The sequence below is a fragment of the Carcharodon carcharias genome, chromosome 12, assembly GCF_017639515.1.
Source record: "Carcharodon carcharias isolate sCarCar2 chromosome 12, sCarCar2.pri, whole genome shotgun sequence".
Lineage (NCBI taxonomy): Eukaryota > Metazoa > Chordata > Chondrichthyes > Lamniformes > Lamnidae > Carcharodon > Carcharodon carcharias.
Window position 1 is genome coordinate 42,173,334 of NC_054478.1, and position 14,056 is coordinate 42,187,389.

Sequence of the window (14,056 nt, forward strand, 5' to 3'; positions counted from 1 at the left end):
ATCAAAACCAAAACCAAGTCAAAATCCTTACTCTATCTCAAATACTGTTTGGGAAAAAGAACAGAATTCCAGTTAAATCAAACACGTCCGTTGCAACTCAACTTTCTAAACACCACTGATTGAGGTGAGCTTATTTTTCAGACAAGTTACCAACAGGCAGCCTCCTCTGCCGACTATGTACAAAAAGGCAGGCTGCCCATGATTTTCTATCTATTAATTTTAATGAATGGAAAATTGTGAACCATGTGTTCAGAAGTTCCCAACATGCACAAAGTTCAGGCCAGGTTTCCTGTCATTAGCATTCGTCTGTAAAATTAGTTCTTTATTAAATGAAGGAGAAGGTTATCAGAAGTATAGGTTCACTTAGTACATTTATAATGTGGCACTGTGTAATGGACATAGGAAAATGGCATGAGCATGGACATGAGAAAAAAAGAGCAGAGGAAAGAATTTTATGGAGAGACAAGGTTTAGGGAGCATGGGTACAAAGATCTTTAAAAGCAGTATCATACTTGGAAAAGGCCACAAAAGTGCCATATACATTTTATGATTGGGGGCACTAAATACAAACACAGGACCTCTGCTGAAATCAGCACAAGGCACTTGCTATCCATAGTTGTAGTACTATGTTTGGTTCAGGACATCACTTTATAAGACAGATAATGGAGACACAGAAAAGGAACAAAAAATATTCATCAAGATGACACCAGAGAGATGATTTGTTTCAATGAGTAAAATCTTTTTTCTCATCATTATTTCAGAATATGAGGATGAGAGACTTGAAAAATGGATTGCATCTACTGGAGCAAATAAAGTTAAGGTAAAGTCTAGTAGAAGTGATCAAAATTTTGAAAGATTAGAAAGGATATATTAGTGGAAAATTACATTTGCTGAGCAGTGAATCAGTAACAAGGGAACATTATGTTTTTAGCACTAACTCCAAGTTAAAGAATAAAAGGGTTTACAAAAAAAAAATGTTGCTAGATATTGAAAGCCATCTTGTCAGTAAAAGCAAAATCAATTGCAATTTTTATGAGGGGATAACATGAAAAGGACCCTGAAGGACATGGTGAAGGAAAAGAGAAAGGTGATGAATGTGGACAGCTTCAGGGAGAGAAGTGAGCAGCTGCACAAGAGCACTGCTGAATCTGACAATATGCTGTATTGAACTTTCTCCAATTCTACTTGTAGACTGTAATTAGGAAAATAAATAAACACCTTCCCATTTTCATTAAGTGGATTCACCACCTCCAAGTCAATTAGCAAAAAAAAGAGGTGATCGCTATTGTGTTATTATAATGATATAATACCTTGGGTTTACTTACTGTACAAGATACAGGGTGTCAATCACTCATAAGGGATTGGGTAAACACATTGTGGGTTCATTTATTAAGACGATGCACATGAGAACAGTTATACATAGTTATAAAGCTCAAAGGCACTACAGCTGTGTTTGTGCTCTCTGCTCAAAGCAAATTCAAAACTAAGGCTGGATTACATGACTCATTTCCCTTCTGGTGATGTCATGCTGATATTCCTTAAAGGCAATACTGCCTTCAGGTTCTGCCAGAGCCATTTACTGTTAGATACTACGAAAATCATTTTTAGCTGTTAACAACTGCAGAAGGCAATGACAAACCAACTTCAGTACTTTGTCAAGCATAATCATGGACCAATCCATTGGAAGTCCATGGTTGCCAATGCCGTCTTAGGGCAAGGTACCTAAAAGAGGAGCAGGAGCAGTTAACAAACATGCAAGTTCCTATCATACCTTTGATAGTGTAATACAGGTGTTAACAAATCAGCAGCTCATTCTATAGCTGTCCCTAATTTAATTTCCATTGATGTCAGGAAAAACATAAAATAGGTGGCTGACTCACTAACCTCTGTTTCACATCATCATACAAGGTCCAAATCTATCCCAATATTTAAATCCTATAAAGATTGGCCATTTGAATGATGCACCAAAAGTCGACCAGAAGTGTCCTGAGAACAAAGGAAAAGAGAGAAGGGGAAAAAAAAGTGGAGGGGAAACACAGGAAAGCACAGAATTGGAAAAATATTATAGACAATCAAACTGATCACAAAAAACCCCTCAAATTGCCCATATCCCTAATTATTTATCCAATTTGCTTTTATATTTTTCTACACTACCATTCTTCATTGCTACTCAAGGCAATCTTCTCCACAGTTCCCCACTCTCCATGTAAAGTATTTAAATCTACAAGTGTTCCTTCTTCCAAAGTTGAGCGCATGTGATTTGATCCTACAGTTTGTGGCCAACTCTTGGTACAATTTAACTATTCCCATAAGAATCTTCGATTCATGCAGCCTTTCCTGAGTTACATGACAGAAGTATAATCATTTTCATAATATTTTTCTGGTTTATTGTGAAGTAGGTTTATCAGTGTAAGTATAGGTGGTTCTATCTGTTTGATTTAATTACATTTGGAATCAAGTAGACTTCAAGCTTGAAATCATCAAAAGAAGTTAGGTGTAGAAATGTGCTTGATATGCTAATGAGTAAACATAAATGCTGGCTTAGCATGTACTGTGTGAAGGAATTTGCATTTTTTTCAGATAAATGAAGGGATTGATTGGATTTCAAAAGGATATTAGTCTGCTTACAACTAGGCAGATAAGCAAGGCTAAGGAATGTGTTTGTTTTTTTTCCCAAAGATTACTGACAATATTGGTAACATGAAAGTTTTTATATTTTGAGGAAGGTAGTTTCAAAGATATATGAAACAATAAAATTTACATATTAAAGAGAGAGAAAGATATATAAAGGAGAATGAAAGGCTATGTAAAAAGAGAGCCATGTAAGATCTATCAGGAGTGTGTGAAACAAGAAGCCTCCAGCCATTTGTGCTTAAGTCTGTTATATAAATTGACTGAAGTTGGGGAAGCCATTTGGAATTCCATTGTCAAGTGTGTATTGTGTTAATTTGCTGGTTTTGTTTTAAATCGAAAATCTATTTTGGACAGTTGCCTTAAAGGGGGTGGGTAAACGGGAGTCAGGTCATTTAGGAATTTTAGGAATTATTGCAGTAGTAAGTAATTGTAGTCTTATATGCATTAAATATTTTATTTTGTTAACAAATTTTTTAATTTAATTTTTGAAATCTCTGAAGGTCTTGGTGGACTCTACTTCTGAATTCAGTGCACACGCCTTCTCGTAATAAATACAAATTGCAGAACCATTGTAATAACACAACCAAGTTTCCCTTGTGGATTTGGTCCACCTGGCACACAACATCTGCCATGTCGCAACAGTAAACAACCCCAGACTTTTCAGTGTCACCTCACAGTTCCCATGTCTTAAGCTAGGTGTTAGTTTGTTGCCCCTGTCTCCATTGCTTCCTTTACCTGGATATCCTTACTGTCATATAATTATCAGTATGGTACTTGGGAGAAAAAGAGAAAGAAAGAGAGAGAAGAATATTGCAACATTAGAAGACAAAGGAGAAGAATAAAATGGGGAAAAGGAGAAAATTGATAAAAGAAAAAAGCAAACTCTTTTTTAGAAGACTGCATTCGGTGGTCTTTCATGGTTATTTCTAATTCTGATGGATATGTACCAATGCAATTGATAACAACAGGTCATGTCTGGACAGGGTGCATACTGTGTTATGGCACTAGAAGGCAGTAGTCTTTCTGTATGCTTATGTTTTCATTGAACTGTTTTTAATCTCAACAAAATTGTATTACATAAAAGGTAGCTGAGACAAACATTCCTGTAATTTTTTCCCAGTTGGGTAGGTGACCTCCACATGATGCACAGTGTAACAAAAAGAAAAAATGATTGTAATGCATGTCATTACCATGTACGAGTTCTTCCAAGTACTGGAGTCTAATTACATGATTTTTCAAGATGAAGTGTAGTAAAAATGACTTCTCACCAGCAGGAGATGCAAGTTCACAGTTAGTCCATTCATCAATGCAGTTTCTTCCTTTTTAGCACCTGTGAAATAGAAAGCTGTAAATACAGTATGTACTAAGTCAGATCTGGCTTTTGCTTGCAAGTCATGATATACCATACCCTTTGTATATCTAGCATGTTTTTCTTGAACATATTTAATATCACTACTTCATTCAAAACACCAAGGGTGGAATTTTCCGAGCCGGCTGGCGGCAGGCGTGATAAGTGGCGTGCGTGGAAAACATGGCGGGACCCACTTCACGATGGAGTGAAGGCAGGTCGCGATCTTCCCCTCATGCCTGCTGATGGTGGGCCGCGGGAGCTAATTGTAATACATTAGCATATATTTAAAAGGACACCCCGCCAGGCTCTTGGAACCCCGCTGTATCATCCATCCAGTTGGCGGGAAAGTATGCTAATGTGTTTCACAACAGCACGGAGGTGACATGCACTTGGTGGCCTTCACGTTGGGGGAACTGAGATGAGTGAGCGACAGTGTTCACCACAGCTCACCAGTTATTTACAAGCCTCAGGGGTGCCGGGGTTGGGGGGGAAACTGATGCCTGGCCCCGGAGGTGACTGCTGAGGGATGGGGGTGTCTGAGGGCAAGTGCTGGCCAGCTTCGGAGATGACTGCTGGGGGGCTGGAATCAAGTGCTGCCCTGGCGCTGCATCCCGCACATAGGCAATCGAGGTGGGGGGGGCAGGGTAAGCGAGGCATTAGGGACACCTGTAAAAACTGACCATGCCTCTGCAAGTAAGGCAGATCAGGCGCAGCCACAGTGATATGATTGGGGACACGCTCCTAGCCTGCCCGCCCATGCAAGCATCGTGGAGGCACCTAAGGGCCACCAAGCGCTCCATACCTTACCCCACCACCCCACCCCCTGGCACAGACTTCGAGTCCACTACCACTTCATTGGACCGCGGAGCAATTGGATTACACACATTGCACAATCTCTTCGCCAATACTGGCCATGTAACAGTCACTGCTGGAGGAGCTCACAGCCCCTTGCACTCTCTGCATCCTGGTTTGGACCAGTGTCCCCCATGTCGCAGGTTGACAGGGCAGCAATGCAGTGTACTCATCACTAGCCATCCGAGGGCTGACCAGCACCCTCCAGGAAGTGTTAACCGGCAGTCACACAGGGCCATGAAAGGTGCTAAGTACAGCCACGATAACCACATCTCTCTCTCTCTTTCACGCTGCAGGAAGACCACATCAGGATCATGGATCCTGGTGACTTAGCTGTATGCTTGATGGCCTATAGAGACCGTGGAAGACGGAGGAGAGAGCGACTGAGGCACCTGGCCGTGCAAAGGCAGGAACAGCAAGGTCATGAAGAAGGAGCAGCAGGGGCTCCCGCACACGCTGCCCAGGAACGACAGTGAGCTGTGGCCGGTCGGAGCCTAGTGACACCCGGGGTCTGTAGACCCCTACTGCCACTCCTGCAGATGACCGAGATCCAGTGTTGCTAATGATTACACATGTCTAGGGAGCTGATGGCTCACATCTGCCACTTACTGCAGGACTTGGCGCCAAGGGGACATGGAGGGCATCCACTGCCAGTGGCTGTGAAAGTGACTGTGGCACTCAATTTCTATGCCAGTGGCTCCTTTCAGGGCTCCACAGGTGACCTCTGTGGGATTTCACAATCCACCACCCACAAATGCATCCATGGGGTCACGGATGCCGTCTTCTCTGTGACACACAACTTTGTGCATTTCACCTGGGACCGGGACAGCCAGGATGCAAGGGCCATTGGATCCGCCCTGATCTTGGGATTCCCACAGGTGCAGTATGTGATTGACTGCACTCATGTGGCGCTCAGGTCTCCGTCGCTACACTCAGTGGACTTCATTAACCACAAGGTCTTCCACTCATGAACGTGCAGCTGGTATGCGACCACCAGAAATGCATCTGAAGGTGTACGCACAGTTTCCAGGGACTGTGCACAACACCTACATCCTGAGTCACTTGTAGATTCCTGCAGTCTTCCAGGATCCACAAAGGCTGCAGGGATGGCTTCTTGGGGACAAGGCTTACCCGCAGAGGCTGTGGCTGATGACACCCGTGTGGTGGCCTCAGACTGCAGCAGAGTGACACTATAATGAGGCTCATTCAGCAGCTCGCAACTCAGTGGAAAAGACCATCGAAGATGCAGTTCCAATGCCTGGACCAGTCTGGTGGAGCCCTGCAATACAGTCCATAGAGCGTGTCACGCATCATCATTGTCTGCTGTGCCCTTTACAAGCTGGCGCTGCAATGGGGTGAGGAATTGGCTGAGGAGATGGAGGAGCTGCACGTCTCCTCTGATGAGGAGGATGCTGATGGGGATGAGGGTGAGGGGGTCCTTGGTGGTGACGACAGGGATGAGGCTCTCGCGCTGACTAAATGAGGCAGGCGGACTTGGGAGGGGCCCTCATAGCTGCCAGATTTGTGGAGGATGATGACGACATGCAGTGAGGCACCCCCATAGATCCTCACTTCGCAGCTGTGAATGATTGACTCCAGTCTGACTTACGGCAGCGCCAATGCCCTCTGTGAGAACACTCCTGTCATGGAGATGCAGTGGAGGCACGAGTAGTCGCTTGATCACAGGAGGATGGTGACAACATGCAGTGAGGACATTCCATTGATCTTCACATTGCCTCTGAGAATGTCTGACTCCTGTCTGGCTGAGGGCAGCTCGCTTGAGATCCATGATCAGGCTCATGTCATAGATGCAGCCATGAAACTTTAGATGTATCTGATGTTGTGCCCACCTTCAGCACCTCAGCCCTTCGGGAGCTGATGAACAGCATCACTGGTCACAGGTGCTGGTGTAATGGGGGCCAGCCCCACCTTAAAGGTGCTGAGGGCACACAGAGAAAATGGGAGAACTCTGTGATGCCTGACCACTACATTTTGGCAGCAATGACCAGCACTGCCGAGGTGCAGGCATCAGCAATGTTTCCAGGGAGTGTGAGGCTGGACCATCACTTTGGTCTGAAGGCTGCACTGAGCACAGGGAAGAGGTCCAGGACTGAGACACCTGCCTTTTATCTTGTGCAGAAAGGTTTCACACCTGAGTGACAGGAACACAGCTCATCAGAACAAGGAGCCACAGGCAGGGAGGCATTCTTGGGAGTTTATTTACAATAGTGAACATTATGTACAAGTGATTAACGCCTGAGCCCAGACTGCAACTAATTCTCCTTACCTTTCCTAACCTTGCTGCTACGTCTTGATGCTCCCTGGACATCCACAGCGGAGGTGGAGGCAGCCTGCTGACTGTGACGCCCTGTCTGTGATGACTTTGGCAGGCGTCCTCTGGAGGGCCGAGACTTGGAGGACCCTTGCCTGCTTTCAGGGTCCTCTGTGGCACCCTTCTCGACCTGTGGAGCTAAAGATGCTGAGGTCACAGGAAGAGGGGAGTCAGATAGGCCGATCACTTCCAGAGTTACTTGGGTGGATGGCCCCAGAGTGTGCACCTGCTCATCCTCCTCCCTATGGGTGCCCAAGGGCCCCTGGCTGACTCCGTGAGCAAAATGGGTAACTGGAGTGAGATTGAGCTGCCCAGCACCCCTCTCCCGTACACAATGTTGGAGGCCAACTATGTCATCAGCAATGGAGTTAAGCCCGCGCAGCAGTGGCGTCCAGGAACAGGGCCTGCATGGTGGCTGCCATCCTGACAACGTTGACCTCGGTGCATTGCAATGCCGGCGCTATCACCTCAGCCTGAAGATGAATGGACTCCTCCATCGTGCCTTGAAATCTGAAGAGTGCAGCGGACATCCCTTCCTGCAGCTCCAGCATCTGTGATATGACCGAGCCCAGAGACTTGTCATCTGACCCGGACTCAGCAACATTCTGGCCTCCAGCAGTCGTCCAAATGCCAGGGACCTGGGAAGTCCCTGCTTCCGCCTGCTGTGGATCCAAAAGTGCAATATGCTCACTTGATTGTGATCTCGAGGCTACTGTAAAGCTAGGTCGCACCAAGGTGTGTGTCACTGCGCTGGTGGAGGGTGTGGGTGAGCGCTGTGACAGGACTTCAGGGAGGGTGCCTTCAGATTCCTCATCAGCGGTTTCCTCGGAGCTTGTTTGGAGGCTCTGGGCCATGGACTCTGTCGGATGCTTCCCAGATGTGCCTGCGAAAGCAAGGAGAGATAATTAGTGCATGGCAGTGGTCTGTGAAAGAGGACACATCACCCTCGGCATGGTTGTCTGATAGATGTTGCACTGCTGGATCCTCACTTGGTAGAGCAGCGCCGACCTCACTGTTAGCATAGTCCTGGTCAATGCCGGCCAGCTGGATGGCTCTGTTTTCGAATTCTGTCAGAACGTTGAATTCCGGCATCCCTCCACCTGTCTGCAACCTTTACCCCCTATTGTGAGCCAGTTTGGCCTGCATGGGTAGAGATGGGGAGAGTATATCAGGACTCCTGCTGGGCCAGATGATAAATATGCCTGGCCTGTGTGGGTGGTGAGTGGTCCCATGGACGGGATGAGGACAATGACGGTGTGTGTGAGAGAGTGAATGGTGTTGCCCCTTGCACTGGCAGTGAGTGAGGGCCCTGTGGGTGTGTGATGGGTTTGTGAGTATGGGAGTTGGAAGTAATGAAAAGAGTGACTTACCCTGGCAGAATGGAGAGGATCATTAATTCTTTTGTGGTACTGGGTGGCTGTCTTCCTCTGCAGGGCATTCACACTGACCACTGCTTCCCAAGACAGGTTGGTGACATTGTACCCATCCTGCGGCCAGAGCAGGGATAGAGCACATCCCGGCGGCCTCCACAGCATCCAGCAGTCGCTCAAGGGACCCATCTTTGAAGCGGGGGGCTGCAGTCTTTTTTCCTTCGCTGGCCATGTCACTCAGGCAGCAGTGGTGAGCTGGTGGTGATGAGCACCTTTGCAGGCAGCTGCCTTTTAAAGATGACGGCCAATATGATGCAACTTCGGGGTGATGGTGAGTGGGCAAATGAGAGCCTGCCCGCCACGGAAATGACGTGATTCGCGGGAGTAAATATATAATGAGGTAGGCTTGGGCTGATACGGCTTGAAAACCTGCCATTTTCATCAGCGGGTCAGACTCCATTTTACCCACCTGCTACCGCAGTTCTGGGAATTCTGGGAAAATTCAGGCCCAAACATCAAATACCGAATTTAACACAGCAGGCATGGCTGACAAACATCAGTTGTTTGCAAAGTCATCTGCTTGACATAAGCTAGTTTATGTTATCCACCTACAAGGATTATATACAAGAAATAAAGACAGAACTTGCAAGCCTCCACATTTGATCTGAAAATGGGTCACTCTGGACTACAATGTTGTGACCCTAAGTCTGCACCTTGTACTCCATATGTTGAGGCTCCGCACCAGCAAAACTGTTCTGCAATTGTGTCACAAATAATCATAATTGAGTGATTAATCAGCTTTTCTTAATGTACCTAATCATAGAATTTTAAAGCACAGAAAGAGGCTATTCAAGAGGTTGTGTTATCTCTTTAAAAGAGCCAGCAATTAGTTCCACTTTTCTGTTCTTTCCCAATAATTCTAGTTTTTTTTCTTTACAAGTATATGTACAATCCTCTTTGAAAATTTACACTTGAACCTGATTCTACCACCCTTTCAAACAGATCATAATCAATGTGCTGTGTTTAAAAAAAAAACTTCTCATTCACTTGACTGTTTTTTTTGCCAATTCCAGCATGTTTAATCTGTACCCTCTGGTTATTGGCCTTCCTGCCAGTGGAAAGAGCTCCTGCCTATTTTCTCTAGATGTGGGAGCTGGTAAGTCTAAGTAACTCTTAATATAATTCAGTTCTTAACAGATTCCCTAAATTTCGTACTAACATTCCACCTCTAATTATATTGAGAGGCAAAATTTCTGGAATTAATTCATTTCGGTTTCTCTTTGTTATCGTGGATGGCCATTTGTTGCATGTGTAGGGTCATCTGTTGTGTGTTCTAATATAGCTGTGAAGCTCCAGTGCAAACCTGCATGGTTTTCCACAGTGTGGGCAAGAGTGAATCAGCTTGTTTTTTTTTGGGGGGAGGCGGGTACTGCCTGACCTTTCTAATTTTCCTTTTGTCCTTAGCTGCCTGTATTCTTTGCTGTTTGAAGTAAACAATACTATTAATTGAGATTGCTCCCCAGGTAGTTCAGCTTTGTGCATTTTTCTCCAAGTCTATGGTAGACAGGCCACATTTCCTGAGTTCGCTTTCAAGGAATCCCTGAATCACAGGTGGCCCAAGTTTAAGTCGTGGATATATAAGTGCCTTAGGGATTTTATCATGAGTCATATGTACTATATGTCCACTCCATCTGAGCCGGGCTCTGATCGTGAGTGCTTCAATTCCAGACATTTCTGCTCTTGAAGTACTTCAGTGTCGGGAATTTTGTCCTCCCATTTGCTGCCCATATGTTTGGAGTAGGTAGTCCATGCCTCACAAGCATAAAAAAGTGTAGGTATTGTGATAATTTTGTACACAGCAAGTTTTGTTGTATGTTTGATACCTGATTTCCTCTATAGTTCCTTGCATAAATGAGAAAATACTGAGCTTGCTCTGGCAATTCTACTTGCTACCTCATTGTCAATGAAGTCATTTCTGGAGATTGCGTTTTTGAGAAAAGTGAGCAAGCCTTCAGGTTTGTATCATTGATAGTTACAGAAGGCGAGGTCTAGTCAAAATTTGATGTTCTTTCGTGGATTTTCTCAGTCTTCCTTAAGTTGATGGTTAGCCCATAGTTTTTAGTAGCTTTTGAAAACAGTCCACACTTCTTTGAAGGCCATACTCACAGTCTGACCTGAGGGCACAATCATTGGCAAACAGCAATTCCCGTATCATCGTCTCTAATAGTTGAGGTTTTCAGTCATCTCAGTTGAAAAGATTGCCATCTGTTCTGAAATGGATATTCCATCAACATTTCCACCAAATGCCCCAGACAGCATGGCAGCAAAGAATATAGTGAAGAGCATAGGGGCCGTGACATACTGCTGCTTCGCAACATTTGTTTCATCAAAGGGGTCAGTGTATTCAGCACAGTTAATGACTCTGGACATCATTCCATCATGGTGTATCAAGGTCTATCAAGACATCCAAGTTAGGCTAAGACTTTCCTCAAGGCCTCTAATTACTGTGTCAAAGGCCTTCGTCAGGTCAACAAAGCCACAACAGACTCCCATCTGTGGCTTTTCTCTTGCATTTACCAAAGGATGAAAATCATGGCACAGTTCTATTATGTTTCTCACCAGTCTGTGGAGTAGAACTTTTGCAAGAATCTTAACAGCCATCACAAGTGGCGACCTTCCTCTGTGCTTGTCAGACACAGGTTTTTGTCATTGTTCAATGTACAAAGGAAAATCATGGCATGCCTGAGTCATTGTTTGTTGATCCCACATTCTGTGAAATAATTGTGAGAGTTTGACTACTAGCTGGATTCCCCCAGATTTCCAAATTTCTTATGGATTCCATCTGAGCCTGGAGCTTTCCTGTAGGATAGGGATCTGAGGGTTTGTCAACCTCAATAACAGAGCATTTGCTGCCCAGGTTTTCACAATTGGGCCTGTTTGGTAGTGTGTTTACACCTATCCCATTTACAGTGAATGGGCCGCTGAGCACACCCCTAAACTCCTCAGCCCAGTGCTCTTTGTTAACTAAAATAAAAGAAAAATACTGCGGATGATGGAAATCTGAAACAAAAACAAAAATACCTGGAAAAACTCAGCAGATCTGACAGTGTCTGCAGAGAGGAATACAGTTAATGTTTTGAGTCCGCAGCTCTTGTTAACTGTCCTGTCAGTCAGGGGAGATTCTCCATCAGTGCTGAGAACAGGTGAGTAGCCGTGTGAGAGAGAACCAAACACAGTCTAATGTCATGCTGATCAACATAGACTTGAAGTTCTCTGGTTTGTTTGGCCTATCATGCATCTTGCATCCTACACAGCTTCTTTTGCAGGTTCCTTTTGGTCTCCTGGAGTGATTTCTTAGCAATGCCTGTAACTTTGTTTCCCAGACATGCTGCATATTCTCCTGTAACAGTTCCTGAATTTGATCATCGTTTTCATCGATATGATCTTGGTGTGTTCCCAGGACATCATTGGCAGCTTCCAGAACTGTTGATTTGCAGCTTGACTCTGCCACTTCAACAGCGTCACTTGGGTTATCTTCAGAGAATAGCCGTTCCTCAAGGTTGAGCCAGAACTGTAGTTGACTGAAGATGTGACCAACGGCAGTGGATGATCTGCAGCACCCTCTGCGTTCACGCCAATGAAATTTACAGCTGTCCGCACAGCTTGTGCCGCGATGCTTTCAGTTCTTGTAAAGCAATACCATTTCCACTGTTACATCTGTCAAAGCAGCTTTTTTTGTGCAATTGAGAAATGGTGGTTCCAGATAGGCATTTGTTCTCACATGTGGCCACTGGCCTCACTTGGTTTGGCCTGTGAACAGTTACCTGGGTGTGGCCGCTGACGTGAACAAGCAGCTATGTGGAACCGCAGGTGAGAACTGGGCTAGTGTGGAGGACCAGTGCAGTTATCCATCCAGCTATGAAGCTGACTCCTGCAGAAGGGAACACCTTTGACACACCCCACAGCCCAAGATATTTAAATTTGCAGTCATACTGCGCTGTGCCAGGATCATATATATAAAAAAAATTAAACTATTGGATCTGTCATTGACATGACACTGAGCTATCTTGTATCACTTCCATCTTCAATAAAGAATTATCTGTTAATAGTTTAATGGTGCACCTTATTCCAGAATCTTGCTACAATTTGTGCTTTACTATAACGCTTCATACAATGGCAGTTAGAATAGACTGTCTGAACGTTTTAATCTGACAGTGCGAGAGAAAACCAGATTTTAGATCCTTTGAAAACACATCCCTTTCAAATTTTATCCTTTCGCTCTAACATTTTTTTCCAGTGTGAATTAATTTGACTGAACAATTTTCACTTAGTTGCATGATGGTTAGTAAAGCTTTTCGGGATAAATCACAACTTCTGACAGCTAACAAAAGGTTTCAGAAAATGCATGTGAAATAGCAATTACATCCATTTCATACCTATCTGGCACACATCTCTTCATTCCATTAAAAGCATGCTGAACAATGACATGTGCACGTCCTACCATTTAAAATTTTACGGTCACTGCAATGTCAATTGATACATTTGATTCAGTATACCTACCATGAGACATCACTGAAGAGAGTGCAGAATACTTTGAGAGGGGAAGGGGAACAAAAAGGGGCTGTGGTCCATGTGCAAATCAATGACATCAGAAAAGGGTCAGGGTCCTGCAGTCAAGAGTTTTAATGGGTACAGGGTGGGGGGGGAAAACTTAAAAACCAGAACTTCAAAGATAATAATCTCTGAATTACTCCCAGTGCCACTCTTGTAAGCGTAGGAAAAGTAGGATAAAACAGGATTTGTGGCCAGATAAATGTTGCAGGAGGGAGGGATTCAGATACCTGGGCAAGGCGACTAGTTCAAGATGAAGATAATTTGGGTATAGAGTAGACTCATTCCCACAAGGAGGAAAGGAAGGATATCCAAAGCTGGTGTTCCCAGGATAGCTAAAAATAAAGAAATTAAAATTAAACAGAAAAAAAAATTATGTCAAATTAACAGATAGAGTAGAAAACCAAGCTAAACACAAGAGTACAGGGGAGATCTAAAAATAAAATGAGAGGGGCAAAAGCAGAGTATGAGAGTATATCAGCAGCTAACATGAAAAGGGACCCTAACGTTTTTCACAAAACAGGAAAAGGATAGTCAAAGGCATGGTTAGAACTGATTAGGAATAAAGATAAGCTCATGGAGGCTGAAGGCACAACGGAAGAGAATGCTGCCTATGTAGCATTAAAGAAGGTAGTAGTAGCAATATTGGATAGAATAAAAATAGATAAAGATAAAAATAGATAATACTTTAAAAGTTGGCAGTTGTGGAAGCTGTGGTCACAATCTTCCGAAGCTTCTAAGATATGATGGAGGTGCCAGAGCACTGTTGGATTGCAAAATTACACCCTTTTTCAAAATGAAGAGGGTTGATGAGTGTATTGAGGTTAATGCTGTGGATATGAAACTTCAAAAGGGATTTTGCAAACAACATGTAATGCTGTCAATAGCAAAAGCTTGTTAGCAAAA

At 44.2% G+C, this 14,056-nt stretch overlaps 1 protein-coding gene across 1 annotated transcript in view; it reads right to left on the minus strand.

Annotated features, from left to right (window-relative positions):
• Window positions 1-14,056, minus strand: part of kynu (kynureninase) — a 166,539-nt gene that overhangs the window by 102,528 nt on the left and 49,955 nt on the right. The window contains 1 exon segment of the mRNA XM_041200223.1: window positions 3,903-3,964. Coding sequence (XP_041056157.1) covers window positions 3,903-3,964 — 62 coding nt within the window.